The sequence below is a fragment of the Lissotriton helveticus genome, chromosome 3_1, assembly GCF_964261635.1.
Source record: "Lissotriton helveticus chromosome 3_1, aLisHel1.1, whole genome shotgun sequence".
Lineage (NCBI taxonomy): Eukaryota > Metazoa > Chordata > Amphibia > Caudata > Salamandridae > Lissotriton > Lissotriton helveticus.
In genome coordinates, this window is record NC_136061.1 from 3,351,098 (window position 1) to 3,374,487 (window position 23,390).

General features: G+C 43.6%; 1 protein-coding gene across 1 annotated transcript in view; it reads right to left on the bottom strand.

The window, feature by feature from the left end:
* The window catches only part of LOC144825363 (NXPE family member 2-like), a 255,453-nt gene that overhangs the window by 119,139 nt on the left and 112,924 nt on the right, over positions 1-23,390 (bottom strand). Inside the window, exon 4 of the mRNA XM_078684149.1 lies at positions 4,158-4,376. Within this exon, the coding sequence (XP_078540275.1) occupies positions 4,158-4,376 (219 nt within the window). The remainder of the gene's footprint in view (positions 1-4,157; positions 4,377-23,390) is intronic.

The window sequence follows — 23,390 nt, forward strand, 5'->3', positions numbered from 1 at the left end:
ATAAGCGTGACTTCCAGGGTCATGTGCTGTGAAAGAGTATTGTTCCCGAATGATGCTCCAGACAGGGAGGGAAGGTTATGGCCCAGTTTAAAAATCTCTTCTATTCGAATTGATACTTTAAGCAGAATGAAGACTGTGCTCCTACAGATGCCAACCCAGTTGACGTCATCAAAAGAAACTTATGATCTCCAATTTGCAAGGACAACGGCAGAGATTCATTCAATGTTATCAACAAATAGCCCCCTACACTTCGCAGAAATGTTGAACGAAATCTTAAATATTTCTGATACAAGTGGTATCGCAAGTGTATTTAAGACAGTTTTTTCAGGCGCTTTAACACCATTCAAAGCGATCCTGGGTATTTTTCCAAATTTCGTCCATGCCATCTTTGGCGGACTTCCTCTCCTGTTGGGACTCGTAGCAGGCATTTTATTCTTGCTACTCTTGCTTCGTTATGGCAAGCCATGTCACAGACAAGACTCCAGCTACAATGGAAGAAACGATCCTAGCTATCCGCTACCGGGACCGCATAACTAAAGTCCTTGGCTAAGCCCGGCTACGAGATCTGAATATGACCTGGTTTCTTTCATTCAGACCCATCTGGCAGAATTGTGTTATGCCTGTATTAAGGTGCATGCTATGCGGCGAAGAATGCGTGTAAGACCCCTGTCTTACACTACAATCAGACGTACCATTGGATGCAGATACTTTGTTGGGTCCAGTAAAGGCTCATGCATTGTGCTGTCCCCAGCGGCTACCTATCCTGATGACGGCATTCGTGGAAACTTCACCACTGCGATTGAAGGGTAGTGAAGTACAAGATGAAAGCAGCATCGACCAGGTACGACCTTTTGTAAGCAGTTCTGATCAAACCATCAGTGAAAGCAATCACGCGCGTGACTGCATGGTAGCGACATTTTCTAACCTAGTCGAACTCTCACCTGAAGCTGTAGACTGTTTTTTCGAGACTCTATCTGAAATGATGTTTTCACCGGAACAGAGAGAATGATTTTAAACAAACTTGCACACAGCGTTCCTTTAACTCTGAATTTGGCCTTCAGCCTTTTGAAAACAAAGTGACTGTGAACTATTTTTTCTCTTCTCCCCTGAATAGCAAAATTTTTTTTCTCCAAAATTTCAAAATATTTACCTTTTTGGCACTTATCTTCTGCTTAAAGTAAAAATATTCTTAGAGAACAGAACTTCTATTCTTAGGAATACTAGAGTAATTACATTACCTCAACCTCTAGTTTATATGCAATACATTGTGTTTATATGTGATGAGATGGTCTCGCAATTTCCTTCTGTATCAAGAGCCATTTCATGTGTAATTTCGCAAATCGTTCATGCTGATATAAAATGTGCATCTCCTTATTGAATGATTATACTGCTTGAATGCATACAGTACCTATACTCATTTCGTGCGTTTTGCATACACCATTTTTCAAAACAACAAAAAAAGTATATGTTTTTTGGGGTGGTCCGGTATACAAATGCACTGTTAGTTATGTTTACTATTGCTTAGGTTAGTAAATATGTACATAATTTCGTGGAGTGGGTGTAGTGTGTTTATCTAGGTACCTATATTGATACTCCTATTTCTGACCCTTGTCCGGTTATTAATTCACTAGTGTCCATACAACGGCACAGAAACCTGTCTTCAGATTAGGTCATAGCGCATGTTGTCACATTAAGCAAGCACTATCCCTTCAGCCCCCTAGAGAAGCACACCGAGTTCTCAAAACAAATCAAACCTCCAACAGACCTGGGAAATCCCCGCGACCATTGTTTTGATTTCGCTCGAGAACTCCTGCAAAGAATGTAAGAACGACCAGTCCTTATGACATTCTTGCTGACGTCTTATGTCCATCCTTACGTCAAACACGGCACCTTTCAGGTATAAATATACCGACGTTGCCCTAAGCTAAGACACGGTGGTGACGAGCTTGGAGCAGCGCTACTTGCCGGAGAGCCCAGCTGAAACAGAAAAGCCCACGGACGCTGCCCCTCCCTTTTGACGCGCTGAGAGAGACACTGCCTTTTCTCCTGCCGAGAAATCCAGCCTCCGGCGTTTCCAGCCGCCCTCGCGGGTAACTGGGATATCGAGTCCTGATACAGAGATACCAACCCTCCAGCCTTCTAAATCCCAGGTACTGAACTGACTAACCCCTTACAGAGAATTCTTGAATCAGATTCTTGGCAAAGCAAACTTAACTTAAACTGCTACTTACTTACTCCCTCCCAAGTATTAGGCTTAGGTTAGGTACACCGGGGTAGGCGTAGTTAGAAGCACCAGTTGAGCACGATTAGTCAATGTATATATGTATGTATATCTTTTATCCATTTTAGCATCATATGGCTAAGAAACCATATAAATGCTTTTACAGTATTATTTTATAATTCTGTTTTTACTGTATGCACTTTACTTAACTATAAGTATTGCAACAATAGCGATTCATTTCTCTTGTATGAGAAAAGAGACTGATCAATAAATAACATCTTTTATTGAACCACGCCCATCTTTTATTTCTCTACAAACTGGTGAAACTAAGAATGCACGTACTGACTGAGTAAAATAAGTTGTCTTTTGTTTTCACACGACTCTGGAGATATACTCTTGATTAGGGGAGAGCAAAGTTGTCATGTTCTATGGTTGTCAGAAACTAAATCCCTTCTTGTCTATCCAGGGAGGTTAAACTCCTCCTTGCCTATTCGAGAAAGTTTCTAGTGAACTCTGAGCTAGCTGGCACACATAACTTTAAGTCTAATATCGTTAGTAGAAGACCTAGTTAACCACAGTCCTACGTCTATACTATTGAAGATATTATTCCAATGCGCAGAGCCTATTGGGAAAATAGGAACTACACTACAGTGGCACCTTCACACCTCTTGTCTTCCATCACTGCTTCAGGAGATGTGAAGGTGACACCTTCATACCTCTTGTCTTACATCACTGTGCATCAGGAGATGTGAATGTGACACCTTCACACCTCTTGTCTTCCATCACTGCTGCAGGAGATGTGAAGGTGACACCTTCATACCTCTTGTCTTCCATCACTGTGCATCAGGAGATGTGAAGGTGACACTTTCATACCTCGTGTCTTCCATCATTGTGCATCCGGAGATGTGAAGGTGGCACCTTCACACCTCTTGTCTTCCATCACTGTGCATCGGGAGATGTGAAGGTGGCACCTTCACACCTCTTGTCTTCCATCACTCTGCATCGGGAGATGTGAAGGTGGCACCTTCACACCTCTTGTCTTCCATCACTGTGCATCCGGAGATGTGAAGGTGACACCTTCACACCTCTTGTTTTCTATCACTGCTGCAGGAGATGTGAAGGTGACACCTTCACATCTCTTGTCTCCCATCACTGGTTCAGAAGATGTGAAGGTGACACCTTCACACCTCTTGTCTTCCATCACTGTGCATCAGGAGATGTGAAGGTGACCTCTTCAGATCCCTCTCTGCCAGACGCTATGTAATCTCCATTCCATATCCCCCCAAGACCACAGGAAATAGGACTTATGATCTCCAAAGAAGCCTCCAAAGTCACTGTGCACACCTCAGACCACCACCTCAGGTGAAATAAGTATATGAAATAAGAGATCGGATACACCTGCAAAGGAAGACTCTGCTTTCTGCGACTCACAGCCCACTGTGACAATGCGACACCGCTTCTGCCTCCTTACTGATTCATTCTGCAGACACATCGGGAACCCTCTGTTCCTACATCCTGTCATTTTGCTGTCACTTCCCCTTGCTTTCTCTTCAACCCTTGAAGTTGAGACATACAGCTGCTGGTACTTGGGTGCAGACTGAAATCTGACACAGAGGGGCTGACAGCCCTGTGCTGGAGACATGAGCTCTACAGCTGCTCATGATCTGAACAGCCTCAGGTGACACACAGCTGCTGACAGTCTGTCATTGCAGGATGCGTGGGACATGCAGGTGTTGTAATTCGGTGCAGGCTGAGGCAGAGCTGCAAATAGTCTAGTCTGGCATATACTTTGCATATAATGGTAGCCCCAGTAAAGGCCAGTATGGAGCATACAGCTGCTGATATTCTGATACAGGCTGATATGGAATGTATAGATGATGATTTTATCATACAGGCTAATGTGGTGCATGCTGCTGATGTTCTGATGTTGACTTACCTTTAAGAAGGCCAGTGAGGTGAAAGTACCACTGCATCATAGTGGAATCCCCGAAAAAGTGGAGAAAGTTTCCGTTTAGGCAGCTATTAATCTCATCCTGAGTATATAACTTGGTCAGGCTGCAGGAGGCAGGGTGCCAGATGTTCTGGAGGAAGTAACCACTGGGGAACTGATGCTTCATTCCTGTCTTGCACTTTTGCTTCACAGGTTCACTCTGATCTGCAAAGCAAATGGTGGGCGGCATAAATATCAAGATAAGATAAAAAGAGGACAGGGATATGGATATTTAAAGTAATCACAGAAAAATTACTTCAAACTGTACACACAGTATGAGTGATACAAACCTGTTCAGCCTAAGTATGGATGAAGAACTGTATTACAAGTGAATAATGTCAATAAACTTTGCAGACATCTTAATGATGACATGTCCTCAGTCACAAAACAGAATGAATATTTGGCCTGGTGGAACTTTATTTACACAAGTGTAATTGGAGCAATTTGGTGACTCCGCATTACTCTTGTAACCCTGATTTCCCCCAAATTTCACTAATCACTGTGTGGTGGGATTTTTCCAATTCAAGCAGCGTGATGACAAGCACGAGGGAGTTGTGGCATCCCCTAGCATGATTTCTGGTTGCTAGAGGTACTTCTTGAGAGATATCTGAAAGTGGGTGGTCGTGGTCGGAGGCCTTCATCCTAAGTGTATTTTCTACTTGAGCAGCACCAAAGTCAACTCCCAAAAAGTTGTTTAGGTCTCGCCTATTCCATCCCGTAGGGATGATGGGCGAGATTTATAGAAAGGCTTCCGAAAAGTCTACCCAACTGCGGATCGCGTACAGTTTGTGTGAGCCAGGCGCGAGCACAGAGCCAGCCACACTCCACACCATGCCTCTGCATCAGACTCCAAAGGAAGCCGCTCCCCCACCCTCCTCCGCGCAAAGCCAGAGCTTGTTTTTCTCACGTTTGGACTTTTAGAAAAAAAGGCACAGACTGTTGCTTGCCAGCAGAGTTTGCTGTCTAGCAGGCTTTCCCATACGAACCGCTTGCTCTTCCTCCTGTCATGCATGTGCTCATGCCTAATTTATGCTCTTTTTTCTGCACCCTCGTGTCCTCTTGTTTGTTCTCTCTAGCATCACCTTCATCACACTCTCCTAACGAGTCTTCCTTCTCCTGCATGTGACCCTACTTGCACCCTCTCGGATCCATCTTCATTCTTTTCTGCTTTTCCCTGTTTATGCGACACACACCACTCCTCTGTGTCTCCTTTCTGGCCTCTTTCCTACTTAACTTTTCATCCTTTCTCCTTTAATCCCATTTCCACCTCCTCACATCTCATTCGAGCACTGTTATCTTAACATTTGTGTTTCTCTCCGTCTTATGATGGCTGCCCTGCCACCATTTACTTCTGACCCTCACCCTCATACCTCCTCACCCTCTCAACCTCACACACCCTCACACACCCTCACTCACCCACACCATCACCTACCCTCATACACCCTCACTCACCCTCACATTCACAACCCCTCACCCTCACACCCCCTCACCCTCACCCTCACATACCCTCACCCTCACCCCTCACCCTCACACACCCTCACTTACCCTCACCCCCTCACCCTCACAACCCTCACACCCTCACTCACCCTCACCCTCATACACCCTCACCCTCATACACCCTCACCCTCACACACATCTACCCTCACACACCCTCAAACACCCTCACACCCCCTCACACCCCTCACCCTCACATCCCCTCACCCTCCCTCACTCCCTCACACTCCCTCACACTCCCTCACACCCCCTCACCCTCACACACCCCCTCACCCTCACACACCCTCTCACACTCATACAACCTCTCACCCTCACCCACCCTTACCCACCCTCACCCTCACACCCCCTCTCCCTCACAACCCCCTCTCCCTCACACATACCTTTACTCTCATACCCCCTCACCCTCACACACCCTCACACACCTTCACCCTCACACCCCCTCTCCCTCACAACCCCCTCACCCTCACACACACCCTCACTCTCACACCCCCTCAGCCTCACACACCCTCACCCTCACACACCCTCACACACCTTCACCCTCACACACCCTCACTTATCCTCACTCACCCTCTCACCCCACACAGCCTCACACCCTCACATCCCCTCACCCTCACACCCCTCACCCCCTAACACACCCTCACCCTCACCCACCCTCACCCTCACATGCCCTCACCCTCACACACTCACCTTCACACACCCTCACACCCCCTCACCCACACACACCCTCACCCTCACTCACCCTCCCACCCCCTCACCCTCACACCCCCTCACACTCACACACACCCTCACCCTCACACACCCTCACATGCCCTCACCCTCACACCCCCTCACCCTCACCCCTCCCACCCCCTCACCCTTACACCCTCTCACCCTCACACCCTCATACACCCTCACACACCCTCACTCACCCTCTCACCCCACACAGCATCACACCCTCACACCCCCTCACCCTCACCCCCTCATACACCCCTCACCCTCCCACCTCCACATACCCTCACTCACCCTCACCCACCCTCACACCCCCTCACCTTCACACCCCTCACCCTCACACCCCCTTCACACCCCCTTCACACCCCCTCACCCTCACATACACTCAGCCCCCTCACACACCCACACACACCCTCACCCCCTCACCCTAACACCCTCACACCCTCACACACACTCACACACCCTCCCTCACCCTCACACACCCTCACCCCCTCACCCTCACACCCTCTCACACCCTCACATCCCCTGACACCCCCTCACCCTCAAACACCCTCACACCCCCTCCCCCTCACATCCCTCTACTCACACCCCCTCACCCTCACACACCCTCACCCTCACTCACCCTCACACACCCTCTCACCCCCTCACCATCACACACCCTCACCCTCACATCCTCACACACCCTCACACCCCCTCACTCACCGTCGCACACCCTCACCCTCACACCCCTTCACCCTCACACCCTCACACCCCCTCCCCCTCACATCCCTTCTCCTCACACCCCCTCATCCTCACACACCCTCACCCTCACTCACCCTCCCACCCACTCACCCCCTCACCCTCACAAACCCTCACACCCTCACACACCCTCACACCCTCACCCTCGCATCCCCTCACCCTCACACTCTCTCACCCTCACACACCCTCACACACACTCACTCACCCTCACACCCCCTCACCCTCACAACCCTCTCACCCTCACAACCCTCTCACCCTCACGCACCCTCACCCTCACACCCCCTCACCCTCACACCCCCTTACCCTCACCCCCCTCACCCTTACAACCCCTCACTCACCCTCCCTCACCCTCACCAGCATAGCATAACAAAACACAACATAGCATAGCATAACAAAAAAAAGCATAGGATACTAAAACATAGCATAGCATAACAAAACAAAGCATAGGATAGCAAAACAAAACATAGCATAACAAAACAAAATATTGTTGTATAGCATTTTAGGACCCTACTGTAATTTTCCCGATTTATGCCCTTATAGAGGTATAAAATACTGTATCCTTATATAGGCATAGAAATCATAACCATATTAATACATAGCTCACATAGTCCTAATATGGCTTGGCTACTTCCACTAGTTCCGAAAATCTACGATTTCTTGGAAAAACCCGCCTTCAGCAGTCAGGGACCTTCCACTGCATGAATATTGATTTATCCAAGAAATCTTGGAGTTTTCAGAGAATTATGGGGCAGATTTATGATAACTGGCGCATCCCCAGAGATGCGCCAGTTATTTTGCGCCGCTGCTCCGCCACCCATGGTGCGCCGCATTTACAATGCGGCGCACCATGGGGCAAAAACGCCACTGATGCGTGACGCATCTGTGCCGTAAAGGTGGCGCATTGCTGGAGTTGCGTCGCAAGCGCGACGCAGCTCCAGCAAGGCTCGGGGGTGCCCCATCTTTACAATGCTGCGTCAAGACCTACGCCTGCTTCAAGCAGGCGCAGGGTTTTGACGCAGCATTGGCCTGAAAGTGACTGAGTGAAATCTTATAGATTTCACTCAGCCACTTTTGCGAGGCGCACCTGCCCCGGAACGCCCACCCTGCGCCAGAACGCCCACAAGTGGCGCAGGGCTTTACAACATGATGTATCTGCCTAGATGCGTCACGTTGTAAATGGGTCGTAGGGATGCGCCACGTTTACGCCGCAGTTGCGTGACGCAAACGTGGCGCATTCCCAACATGAATCTGCCCCTAAGTCTCCAATGACATTAATATGTCCAATCTTACGTAAAACTCGGCACCTTCAAGGTATAAATATGCCCACACTTGTCCAAACAAACACACGGTGGTTTGGAGCAGTTCGACTATCTACTTGCCCGACGCGCCCTGCTGCAGCAAGTGCTGAAGGAAGCCGACCCTCCAGCTGACGTACTGAGAGACGCTGTATTTTCTCCAGCCGAGAAATCCAGCTCCAGTGTTTCCAGGTTACCCTTGCGGGTTGCTTGGAAATCGAGTCCTGAGAGAGAGATACCAGACCTCCTGCATTCTAAACCAAGGTAAGGAGCTGATTAGACCCTAGGAGAATTCTTGGATTAGATTCTTGGCAAAGAATACTGAAACTAAGCTACACCTCACTTACTTCTTCCCTTGTACTAGACCTAGGTTAGGTACACCGGGGTAGGCGTATTTTAGAAGCATCAGTTGAGTACTTTTAGTCATTATTGATCAATGAATGTATTTTATATATTTCATGGCTCAGAAACCATATCATCTTTTTATTGTATTATTTTATAATACTCTTTGTACTGTACGATTTGTACTTTACAACAAGTATTATGATTGCAGCAGTTCATTTCTTATGCTTGTGCTTGAGAAAAAAAGACTGTTCCATAAATACATTTTATTGAAAACGCCCGTCTCTCTATTTTCTCTGCAACTCTGGGGAAACGAAGCATGCACAATTGACCGAGTGAAATAACTATCTATTGTTTCCGCGAGTCTAGAGATATATTTCTTATTCCTAGGAAACAAAGTTGTCATGTTTTAAGCGGTTGTCAGAAAGTAATCCCTTCTTGTTCATTCGAGAAAGTTTCTAGTGACCTCTGAGCTAGCTGGCACACACACAATTAAGTCTAGTATATTCGGTAGAGACCTAGTCGACTTCAGTCCTACGTCTAAACTACAGGCTACACTATTCCACTGCGCAGAGCCTATTGGGAATATAGGAACTACACTACATGGCGCCCAACGTTTGGTAAGGCGATAATTTAGCGCTAGATACTAGAGTAACTCAGTCGTGCTTTTCACACAGACCCCCAAAAGACGTCTGGAGTGGGTTAAAGGACATAATGTCCGCCATAACTGAGTAGGACGAAAATCCTATGTATTAATTTTTGGTTTGTTCAACGTTGAAGGATACATTGTTCCAAAATATTGTGCAACTAATCTTTGTTTCCTTGAAACTTGCTCTGCAAACTTTCAGTCAACAAAATGTCAGAGAGTGACGACGAAAGGGAGAGAGTAGTTTTGAATGACACAAATTTCCAACAAAATGACCTGGATGCTTTACTCATCCCGGTAAATATAAGGAAAACAATTACTATAAAACTCATAGAAAATTGGGTATCACCAAGAGGTGGTAAAGTAATATTTGTTATAGAGGCACATGAATATCGGCAGACAGAGGTATTCTATTCATGGATTCTGTTTCCTGCAGCAAATGCAGTAACACACAAGTTCCACTTCTATAAATGAGAGGAATACGTTCCTTTTGAGGACGTTGAAATTCCACTAACTTACCAAGAGTATCAGCTCTGTTTTAATGGCGCCCTACAACATCAAAATCACATTACGAGGCTCGGTCCACTAGGTAGACCAGGAGCAACATGGCCGGTACTAGCCAGCTATACACCACACCCTGACATTAAAAGAATGACAGGTCCAGAACTGTTAGCTCAGCTAAAACAGCTAATTAAAATTCACAGGCAGTTGGTTCAATATGTCATGAGGACTTTAACAGTCCAACCAGCTGTAAGAATTCCACAGCACATCCCTCATCAGGCGAACACAAACAAAATGACACCACAGACTATACAGTCAGTCATTGGTAAATTACCCGCAAAACGGGAACAAATTCCGTTCTGGTTAGCTGAAAAAATTACTCAAATAGAGGCAGTATTCCCTGATAGTACACCTCATAAGAAACACAGGATTCTAACAATCTATTTACCAATGGGGATTGCACCACACATAGAGGACTGCGACACAGGGGGTACAGTCTTTGCTTCAATCTACACAAAAACACATGGTGTCCCGTCTATGGCAGTAATACCAGACATTCCAAGACAGATTCAAAATGAATATGATCCAGAACCGGCCTTAAATCTGGGTGTGAAATTACTGAAAGATTTCAAACAGGTCTCGGCTATACTATTAGCCAACATCAAAGGTGAAGCAGCGCTTGTGGCAATCCGTCAAAAAGTAAAAGAAACAGATATAACAGAGCAACCTGTTGAACTTGCCAGAATTATTGAAAAATCATATGAAGAACTAGGTAAAAATAGTTTGTGTGGGAAACCAGTAAAACCACAACTAACTGAAAATCCTGAAAAAGTTTTTATTAAAAATAATCTCAGTCCAGAGGAAGGTCTCCTCAACAAGAGCCCTCTAAAAAGAGGTATAACCTCAGAAATAGGGATAATTTAAGAAAACCTGATAGATATCAAGATAATGATACACGTTCCTCTCGTACCTTTCAGACTTCCTCGCAGAAATCTGAAGAGGACAATCAGAACAAAAAGAAGAACGTGTGAAGTCCAAAGACGAACAACACGTTCCAAAAACTAAGAAAAGTCAATTCACCAAAAACAAGGAAGCAAGTCTAAAGATCAGACATGCTGAGGATCTTGAGGACACAACTCAAGAACGGGGAGTGGGCCCAGACAATGGTAGACAGCGCAGCAGAGGTCACCATAGCTCGCAAGATACTGAAGGATCATCTGGAGACAGTGGACTTGAATGAATGCATCGAAGTTGAAACTGCAGATACCAGGGTTAGTGTACCACATAAGTTATATGAAGTAACACTCCGGATGGAGGGGGACATAACTAGAAAAATTAAAGCAATATTTTGGGAGAGGCTATCTAAGGGTTATGACATTCTTCTAGCTGAACAAGACTGGCCACTTGAATTTGTCAGGGAGTGCCTACATGGTGAAGATATAATTATGCCAGCCTTCTCAAATCACATTCTGATTCATAAAAAATACACCTATGCCAGGAAATGGGTGTAGCCAAGGCCCCAGCATTATACAAAAATCATGTAGGATTCCCCTCAACATAAGATCCAGTTAAAAACACAACCAACAATGCAAAGGCAATATCCTGTAAAACAGGAAGCTAAAAAACAGATCAGGGAGATCTTAAATCAACTAGAACACCAAGGGCTGATTGAAACATGCACCTCATCAATGAACAATCCTTTGTTTCCTGTCTCCAAACCAGACAATTCATAGCGTCTAGTTTTGGATTACAGACATCTAAACTCTTGTTGCAAAACCTTTGCAGTACAAAATGCACATAGTGCAGCACTGATGAATAACATTGTGGGCAAAAAATATAAAACTACATTAGATATCTCAAATGGTTTCTTTTGTCAAAACATTGCACTAGAAAGCTGGCATTTGACCGCTTTCTCAATAATGGGGACACAGGGACAATTTTGCCGTCTCCCCCAGGGATGCAAGAATAGTCCAGGGTTATTTTCAGCCAGAGTAACAGAGTTACTACAAACGTGCGATGATGAGGCATTATCCTATATCGATGACATCTATCCTACGGACAATGATTTGGACGTGCACTTGAAAAGAGTGAACAACATTATACTTTGGTTTGCTTCTGAAGGGTATAAATTCAATTTTAAGAAATCACAAATTGCCCACCTCAACATCCTATTTTTGGGATATGAGTTATCAAGTGAAGGCAAAAGCGTGGAGGCCAACTTTTTAGAAAAATGTGCGTTGCTACAACCTCCAAAAACGCTGAAAAACGTACAGTCAATTCTAGGTTTCCTGAATTTTGGAAGAACTTATGTTCTATTATGTTATGTTAAGGGTTAAACCTCTCTACGAACTAATCAAACCTGATTTCAAACCTACCGATTGGACACAAAAACACACAGAAATTTTGCATTCATTGCAAACGGACATGTTAGCAAAAACACAGTTACAAACACGCGACAACGTGCGTAACCTTGTGATCCGAATCATCCCAGGGAGATGCGGATTCACATACCTAACGTTTAACGAAGGTGAGACGGTACCAATAGCATACAAATCACACTTCTACACACAAGCTGAAATAAAATTCACTTCACCTGCCTTAGAGGTGGTGACAAAGGAAAGCATTCCAAATGCTAAAGCTTTACATCAAAGATGGATACAATGGGTTAATTCTCTTGCTGCAACAGACGTTCAATAAGTTTTTGACCCGTATTTAAAAACACAAGAATTCCTACAATACGAATTAGAATGTCCTCTGCCGACTGAAATTCTGCCCCTTGAACATTACACCTGTATAATCTATACAGACGGCTCAGCACAGCCCGCAATTGGGGGTAAACAATCCTATAGTGCGCGATTGTTAAAGGTCACAGGCGAGATTGTAGATTCAGACCAATGGTCACTAAAACTCAATCACTCGGAGACAGTACAGCTCAGCGAGCTGAACTACAGGCTTTCAAGATGGCGCTTGAAAATACCGATTGCGAATTCCCCACACTCATAGTGTGCGATTCGTATTAATGCGTTCAATCTTACAACGAATATTTGCAGAACTGGGTTCAAAACGGTTTCAAAGATGCTAAAGGTGGCACAATTAAGCATAAGCTACTATGGGAACAAGTAGTTCTTTAACAAAAAGAACTACAAAAGACTCACATGATTCATACACTGAGTCATCAGTGTGATGGCGTTCAGGTTGAAGGAAATTCATTGGCTGATGAGGTCGCGAAGGCAGCTGTGCAAACAGCTTCCGTAGCTGCAATCACTCGTTCAAAAATGAAAATAGACGGTGAAACAATGCTAGCAGTCAATTCCTCAATGATAGTAAACTATGCAGCATTACCTCTAAACTATCCACTCGGTAATACATACATAATTGATGCAAACTCAGTTCAATTTGCTCGAATCCCTGGAGTGGGGGATAGAGTAATTCCAAACAGGAGCGAGAGAAGTGTATTGGTTCACGAAGCACATATGGGAGAGGGTCTGATACATCAAGGGATCTTAATATATCTAATAGAGTTACAGAAAAGGTACTGGTGGCCAGGAATGAGCGTCCAAGTTTACGAATTTGGAATTAACTGCGATGCCTGTCACGAGGACCATAGCTTTGAAAACAACCAGATGCCTGGCAACAGTGTATCCAGCCTGGTTCAGACACCATTGCTAAACAGCATTAGAATATCTACATGCAGACGTCACTTTAGACGAATGCGGTCCCACAAATATTAAGACAAGATTAATTTGGATGTGGCCCCAGCGCTCGGCTGACGCCAGAACTGTTATAAAAGATTTGCGAGTCTTTATCGTTACATACATAATCGGCACGCTACATTCTGACCAGGGTCCTGCGTTTAGCTCTAGGGCCTACAAGGAGGCCATGGCCAGCTTGGGCGTTGCATTGTGGTTTTCGAGGCCATTCCATCCTGAGGGAAGTGCAGTAGTGGAAAGAAAAAACCGTGACATAAAGCAATCTATAACAGCTAGTGTATTAGGTTCGGGTGACGGGTGGGTCAAACATCTAAATAGTCTCCAACGTAGTCTTAATAATCTGCCAAGAAATTCTCGGGGGGGAATCACTCTATATGAATTACTATTTGGTACTAGAATGCTCATCCAGGATCTTGATTGTCATACTTCAGTGGTGGAACAGAAACCCTTGATATCAAAGACCGTTTGGATGTTTTATAGGACTTAAATGAAACGAGTAGAAGTCTGAGTAACACAACACAAAGCCCAATGACCACTGAAGAAAAACCACCTGTCCCAGCAAGATCTGTCTGGATTCCAAAGATTGGGGATCTAGTCAAGGAAAAGATCGCAGTGAAGAAGGAATGTGGGCCTTCTTATAGAAAAGCAGTACCTGTCTCAGCAATCCTTGGAACAAGATCAGTGTTACCACCGCCATTTGCTGGAAAAAGGGAGAACAGAACAGTATCAATCGACCTGGTAAAACCTCAATCATGTGGCCGATAATAAGTAGTAGGCCCAGTGGACTCCCAAGAAGTAGCAGACAACCAAATCTAGCTACTATACAAGAGGTTCAAACTGAAAGACTTATCACATTTGATAAACCTCCAGTGAGAAAAGAAGGACTATGCAACAAAGCCATGAAACTCGTCCCTCTTGATACCCAAATATCAGTTCGTCAAGAAACTCCTGTCTACAATGATGTAGCATCTGACTATACAAACATGTCAAAGGAGGAAGCAACTACTGCGATTTCAAAGAATCCGGATGCGATACCAACTATTGACAGAACTGGCTCTGGCTTTTTTATCAACTTCGATAACTTTTCTGCGGATCCCAGTGAACCAGAAATAACGCCAGCAAAAAAACTTTTTAAAGAAAAAATAACAGAACTCTTTCATCAACTTGAGAAAACATATCTGGTGTTGCCATGGGTTGAATTTTGGATTGGATTAGGTGTACTTTTTCTCCCGCTATGGCTCATTCTTGTTTTAAGTTTGGGACAAATGAGAGATGGAAAATACAGTAAAATGGACACAGCAAGTAAAAACATCAACTTGCTCCTGCAACCTTACAAGTCATCTCATCCTGAGCGTAGAGAGCCGTTCCTATACCTGGTGGTACAGCATGGGACACAACTGATTATGACATTTATGGCCCGGTGGAATTGTTGAAAATTCTACACCAGTTTAAGGTTTCTTTAAGTGACTTTGTTTCACCAAGCATTTTTTCTGAGGATTGGGACTTTGAAACTGTTAATAATATGATGTCATACTTAGAAATGTCAGCAAAATTTCAGAAACATGAACACTTAGATGGTTCATCAAGTTATGAAGAACTGTATTGTTATAATCATTATGGTCACCATTATTTTCACAAATCTGCAAACCCTAGAAATGTGTTTTCTTACAATCAATGGGAAGATTGTCCAACGCCACCAACTCTAAAACATTTTTAGAGAAGTTTCCATACTTATCAGGTTTTAATGTGACAAATCCAGAAACGTTTTATTTTAAAAATATAAATAGCAAGGAATGAAAAACATGTTGACCAATACTAAACAAATTTATTCTGCGAACTTTTATGCTCAGCTGTCTACATTAAGGTTTAACTTTTGGAAAGACAATATTGAGACAAAAACTGTCTGGGGCACAAAAGAATGGCAGGTGCAAGGTTTAGAAGCCTTGTTCAGAGCCTGCATTATTCCAGAACAAATAATATTTTTAAATGACACTGTTCAACACACATCATGTCTTGGCATAGCTAAGATAAAAGATTTAAACAAACCGTCCATACATAGAGCCACACCTAACAGTAATGACACTGCAGATGAGGAGGTAGACATAAAACAGATGTTATAACACAACAGAACTAATCCTGATTGGAGAAAATGGTTAATCTGGCCCATAGACACAAATAACTGTCAAGATAGATTCATGAACAAAACACAAGGGTTAAAAATGAATAGGCCAGATCCAAGATATTTCAAGAGACAACATCCAGGGATAGTAACAACTTACAGTGTAGGAAAACTATGACTTGAGTGGCTACAGAAATCCACACTTCCAGAAATGAAACAACACTTAACTTTACTTAAAGAAGGCGTTGACTTACGAGACTTCTTACTTGGGCCTCGTAAACAACGTCAAAAACATTTTATATACGCCGGTTTATATGGGGCATACAACAAAGCTTGGAAAATCACACAAATGGAAACTGCAGAAATTGATCGTATTAATTTGGAGAAAGCTCTCTCTGTAGTGGACAATGGGTTAACGACTTTGTCCTCCAGAGGTACTGTGGCGGCCAGCTCTTTATCCATTCACTAACAACCTATTATATGCTCATTGCTTATTCTACTTCATATTGAGGAATCATAGTTACTGCTATGGGCAAGAGGACAGCATTGTATCACCTGCTATTGACATAATAGAACAGGATTTGCTAATGTTACAACATGGCCAGTCCCAATTACGTTCTATAATGATGCTAGACTGGACGTTACAAAATCTCCGTTCAGGCTACGTGCCATGGCGTTTAACCAATACCACGTCATTGTTTACTGTCTTTAACCTTACAAATAAACAAATCTCTTTGGCACAAAGAGGAGCAGACAATACGGTGCTGAGCATTAAAAAACTGGAAAGATTACCATTAACAGTTTCTGAGAAACCTGTCGTAGAACGGATAATACATGGCACCATCACGATACCAGTGACGATTTTCAAATTTCAGTATTGTGTACGGCATATACAAGCAGGCCTGTATGAAAGGTTGGGTAAGGGATACATTAAGTCAACCTGGAATTTACCATACACACACAAATGTTGGAGTTGGGGAAAGGAGGTATTTCTTAGTACAAAAAATTTTAAAAATTCACTAAGCGGTACACTTTTACGTGAAGGTATTAATTTACATGGAGCCTCCGAAGGTTATTTAAATAACCTTTCTTGCCACATGCACGGTAGTCCAGCAGATGTGATAGACCCAATTTTCAGACAGCTTTCCAATGGCAGCTACGTTATGCTCAATGATCACAGCTGTTGTGGCATGTTGCCAGGAAAAGCCTATCTAGTTAGTGTGTCGGCCAGGGTCACTTGTTGTATGCAAGTATTGTATCCAAAAAGCAAGACAGATGGGGAGACGGCATGATGGCCTTCACTGAATATCTCTTCTATACGAATTGATACTTTAAGCACAATGAAAGCCATTCTTTTGCAAAAAACTGTGCCACTGACCTCTTCTAGAGAAACGTATGATCTGCAAGTTGCAAGGACTTCTGTAGAGATACATGCATTATTATCAACAATTTGCCCAGTACATTTTGCAGAAATGTTAGATCAAATCTTAAACATGTCTGACACCAGTGGCATCGCACATGTATTTAAGACGATCTTTTCAGGACTATTAACACCATTCGAAGCAGTCCTCTGCATTTTTCCAAATTTCGTGCACTCTGTGTTTGGTGGTCTGCCTCTCATTTTGGGACTCGTAGCAGGAATTCTATTTTTGTTCCTTCTGCTCCGATATGGCAAATCCAGTCACCGACGATACCCAGACTACAATGGAACGGGCTCTCCTGGCCATGCGGTATCATGATAGAATTACACAGATTCTTGGCTTGGCTCGTTTAAGAGATCTGAATACCACTTGGTTCCTTTCATTCAGACCAATCTGGCAAGATTGCATCTTACCTGTTCTACGATGCCTGCTTTGCGGAGTAGAATGCGTATTAGACATTTGTCTTACACTTCCATCAGCACTGCCAACGGATGCTGACACTTTGCTGGGTCCGGTAACGACTCATGCATCGTGTTGCCCCCAATGGCTGCCAGTCCTGATGACGGCATTCATTGAGATCTCACTGGCGAATCCAGCTATTGGTGAGGTACATGGAACAACAGGCACACATGTACCATCTACAGCGAACATTGCTAATGCGGATGATGCTGACGGCGATGCTTCAAATTTATGCACATTTGATCTAATTGATGAAGTTGTTCCACTTTCACCAACTGTGGTAGACGGTTTATTTGCCAGCTTACATGATTTGATGTTTTCTCCCGACACCGAGAATAACTTTTGAAAGGTGCACACAGCGTTCCATGAACTCTGAAATTCGGCCTTTGGGTTTTTCAAAACAAACGCTCCAACTTGGGAACTCTATGTTTCTACAATCTACATTTGAACTTTTTTTAGAATAGAACTGTTTTTCACTTGGCATGAAGTAATCGGCTTAAAGTAGAACTAGTCTTAGAGAACAAGAAATTCATTTGATACTTCCTATCGACAATATTTGGCATTATCCCATGAAAACAATAACAGTTTATATATTATGCTATGGAATGGTCTCAACCTTTTTTCTTCTATAAATTTAGAGCCATTTCATAAATGTCATTTTATAGTTCATTATGACTCATGTATGTGTATGAACCATGTCTTGGTGCATTTCATGTATTTTGGGTGGGATTATGAACACATGCTTTAGTTATGTTTTTTATGCTTATAGATTTAGTAATATTAGACATAATATGTGGAGTGGGTGTTGTATATCGTTTTAGGACCCTAGTGTATATTTTCCCGACATAGAAATCATAACCATATTAGGACATAGCTCACATAGTCCTAATACGGTTTGGCTACTTTCACTAGTTCAGAAATTCTACAACGATTTCTTGGAAAAACCTGCCTTTAGCAGTGAGGGACCTTCCACTGCATGACTATTGATTTATCCGAGAACTCATGGAGTTTTCAGAAAATTAAGTCTCTAAAGACATTATTATGTTCAATCTTACATCAAACTCGGCACCTTCAAGGTATAAATATGCCCACACTTGTTCAAACAAACACACAGTGGTTTGGAGCAGTTCGACTATCTACTTGCCTGACGCACCCTGCTGCAGCAAGTGCCGAAGGAAGCCCGACCCCCCCAACTGAAGCACTGAGAGACGCTGTATTTTCTCCAGCCGAGAAATCCAGCTCCAGTCCTTCTAGGCTACCCTTGAAGGTTGCTGGGAAATCGAGTCCTGAGAGAGAGATACCAGACCTCCTACATTCTAAGACCAAGGTATGGAGCTGATTAGACCCTAGGAGAATTCTTGGATTAGATTCTTGGCAAAGAATACTGAAACTAAGCTACACCATACTTACTTCTTCCCTTGTACTAGACCTAGGTTAGGTACACCTGGGTAGGAGTATTTTAGAAGCACCAGTTGAGTACTTTTAGTCATTATTGATCAATGAATGTATTTTATATATTTTATGGCTCAGAAACCATATCATGCATTTACAGTATTATTTTATAATACTCTTCGTACTGTATGGTTTGTACTTTACAACAAGTATTACGATTGCAGCAGTTCATTTCTTATGCTTGAGAAAAAAGACTGTTCAATAAATACATTTTATTGAAAAGGCCTGTCTCTCTATTTTCTCTGCACCTCTGGTGAAAAGAAGCATGCACAATTGACTGAGTGAAAAACCTATCTATTGTTTCCGCGACACTAGAGAAATATTTCTTATTCTTGGGAAACAAAGTTGTCAGAAACTAATCCCTTCTGGTTCATTCGAGAAAGTTTCTAGTGACCTCTGAGCTAGCTGGCACACACACAATTAAGTCTAGTATATTCGGTAGAGACCTAGTCGACTTCAGTCCTACGTCTAAACTACAGGATACACTATTCCAATGCGCAGAGCCTATTGGGAATATAGGAACTACACTACAACATAGCATTGGAAACACAACAAAGCATAGCATAACAAAACACAACAAAACATAGCATAAACAAACATAGCATAACAAAACAAAGCATAGCATGACATAACAAAGCATAGCAAAACAAAACATAGCATAGTATAACAAAACATAGCATAGCATAACAAAACACAACAAAACATAGCAGAACAAAACATAGCATAACATAACAAAACATAGCATAACATAACAAAACAAAGCATAGCATAACAAAACATAGCATCGCTAGCAGCTCAGTTGGGGGTTCCTTGTTGCAGGCATAGGACTTCTGAGACCAGGCTCCAGCAGGGCAAACCAGCGGCCTCCTCCAGCCCCTCCCACCACCACCAGATACTTAGCTGCTCGAACCACCCGCTCCGCGTGCGACGTATCCCTAGCAGCTCAGTTGGGGGCTCCTTGTTACGGGCAGAGGACTTCTGAGCCCAGGATCCAGCGGGGCAAACCAGCGGCCTCCTCCAGCCCCTCCCACCACCACCGGATACTTAGCTGCTCACGCAACCTGCTCCGCGGAATGCGTGCAGTTCACGCCGGGCGAAGCCCGGGTCAAGGGTGGGCCCGTACTTGCCCGTCATCGCCCGTAAGAGGCAGGGCAGGGCCACCCCTCTGACATTTTGCTGCAGGACTCAAGGTGCTCTGTCCCACTTTGTATTCAATTCAACGGACTTCATATACATTTTTTCTTTTTCTCCCTTGTTATTTCTCCTATTGTTCATTATTTCAAAAGAGGTGCGTACTGTGGCGGCCAGCTCTTTATCCATACACTAACGACCTATTATATGCTCATTGCCTATTCTACTTCATATTGAGGAATCATAGTTACTGCTATGGGCTAGAAGAAATCAATGGAGGGAGGGGGGGACAACTCAGGAGGTTCCTGTGGCGGTAAAAAAGGGAAAAAGGCTAGGAATATAAGGCACGCAGCCAGCAATTGTTTATTAGATAGGATAGAGTCGATAGTTAGCAATTGTGATGAGATTTTAGGGGCAAAAACCGCTGCTGTAGACATGTACAGTAATAATCCACAGGGGCTATCTGCTAGCAAAACTAAGAGAGTAATTCCATCAATATTTAAGAAATCACGAGAAACATCTGGTTGCATTCATTCTGGTCCAATACTCGACCAGCTCAAGGAACCGACCCTAGAGGCTTGCCCCTTTCCATCTGTAGATTTATGTGTTGCAGTAGAATTAGGAGGACAGGGCGGAGATAAGCAGATAACTACTATTGTTCGTACTAACAGGTTTGCTGCCTTGGAAATACCTGATGAGGAAAGTCCACTTCCCTCAAAATGTGAACCAATGTTTAGTGTTATTACTGATTTACCACATAAGTGTAATTGTGCAGGTTTAAACAAGGACTTGACTCAGATCGTTGGTTTACTTCGAAAGGTGGTGGAGTCATTAAGGATACTGGTGATGGGGCTAAACCATAGGGTTGAGCCTCCTTCTCCAGCCACCTGCTCTCATATTCACCGTTCTGATTCAGTACATCCCACTCTCACAAATGGGCAGCAGAGTAGTTCTCTACTTTGGGCGGGAGGTGGGGGTCATCTCAAGCCGCCAAATCCGGCAAAAGGCCCTTATTCTCAGAGCGCTACTTTAAATCATAACAAAAAAAAATCTTTTGCTGATGCGATTAAACCATCAGGGGCCCCTTCTAGTTCTTCTAACATTGACATAACCTCTCATCACCAACACCCTTTTCTCGCAATGAACATCCAGGCTGGGGTCTATAAAAACCACTCGCCTACCCCCCAGGGGGACAATCCCCCAAAAGTATATATGGTCAAAGTCCCAAAATGTTCTACTACGCATGAATTCGAGAGCAACGAGTCCCTGCAAAATAAAGCAGTACATTGGATACGCCATTGTTACGTTGGTACTTTTCCCAATCTGCATTTATCCTCCCTTGTTCCCGTCCCTGCCGCGCGACCCCACATTTGCATGCGAGTGACGTAGGTACACTTCCCTCTTGTTATTGTCCCTTGCATGTTCCCGTCTCTGCCGCGCGACCCTATTAGCATACTTTACGTCAGATGGCGTGTTGCCTTATCTGACAGTTAGTCTCGTTGATAAGGACAGTTGCAGCTGTCAATGTGATTGAGCTGGTGACCGGAGCGCTGCCCGGCGTGTCGTATTTACAACACATAAAGTAACACCTTTAAGCATTTACGGTGTGTCTACTTTACAATTTTGGCGACGAGGACGGCACGCCGGAGAACCCACCACGTAAGGATATTTTAAATTATGACATCGTGAAATGTGTATTTCCACACACGAAGAATTTATGAGTTGAGGATAAAGAGCAGCCTCCGCGATTTTCGGCATATTTTGATATTTGAGTAAGGTGATATAAATTCCCTTGGACTTACTGCATTAATTTGACCAGTGAATTCTGAATAAACCTTGAGCGTTTTTGTGAATTTTGAATATTAGAGAAAAGTAAGACCCAAGTTGATGAAAACTGGAATCTGCGCAAGTTCATGAGGTGAGCAGTTTAAGCTGAGTGAGGAAATTTGAGTGGAGCGGGGAATGAATTCAAATCTCTGTCACCGCGTTTTTGATGTTGACAAAGTGGGCCTTGGATGTGTTCCATAAGAAGTGTGACCAGTGAATAAAAAGTGGACTTTGGTTTATCGTGAGAAAAGATAAGGCGATGATAAGGAACCCTAGTTGCTTAATACTGGAATCTGCGCTAGACTTATGTGAAAAGCCTTGGTGACTAATTTGAGGAGAAGTGAGCGTGGCAGGGGACGCAGTGTTCTCTGTAACCGCATCTAGAATTTGAGGTGATTCAGCGCACAAACTGCGTTCGATGTGAAATTCTCCTCAGATCCCCAGTGTGCAGCCAAATATAACGTCATAACGTATAAGCGTGTGAAGTGAGATTCTCCACAGCGTCTATGCTTGAATTTATGTAACTCTTAAGAATAAAGCAGCGGATGACAATTTAGCCGTGCTTTAAGTGAAAGTGAGGCGCATTTAGAGCGGCGGAACTCCTCGAATGTGTAAACTGTCTGAATGAAATAAGTCTGAATCTCCTCAGCGCGAAGCGAAGAAACTTAATTACACCATAGTGATAAATGGTATGAATATATTACCTTGAAGCAGCTGATTCAGGAACGTGAGGTAGATACGGCTAGAAGTTTCTGGCGGCGCTCAACGTGCGTAGCACTTTCCTCAGCTTTGTGTCGCGAAAGGGAGTGCGACGCACATCACGTAGTGGCGCCACCTTTCTGTTGAATGCCGCTATTCCATCTTCACACGAGAATTCCTGGAAATAATTAAATCGAGTGGTACAGCAAATGAATTCCATTTAAAGCGTGTTAGAGAAAATTAGAGTAAATAAGAGCAGTAACCCCTTTGGTGACTTTACGAGCAGCACTTCAGAGAAAAAAAAAAGAGGGGTTTTAGGAAAAGTTTACTTGATACACAAAATAATAAAAGACGGATAGAAGGAAACTTTAAGAACAAAATAAATACACTCAAGTTATGTGAAAAGTCTGAACACTCACTTATAAGTAAGATTTTGAGGAAAATAAACAAAATGAGCTATGTGAGAAGAATGTGAACTGTGCTTCATATTGCGAGAAGGAACAACAAAACTAAAGGCATCATCTACAGCTTGTCAAAAGCAAATTTTTCTTTTTGGAGCTGATTCTACAGGAAGAGTACAAAGACTGTATCCTTTAAGTTGAACATATACAAAACAGGAAGAAGTTCTTTTTTTTAA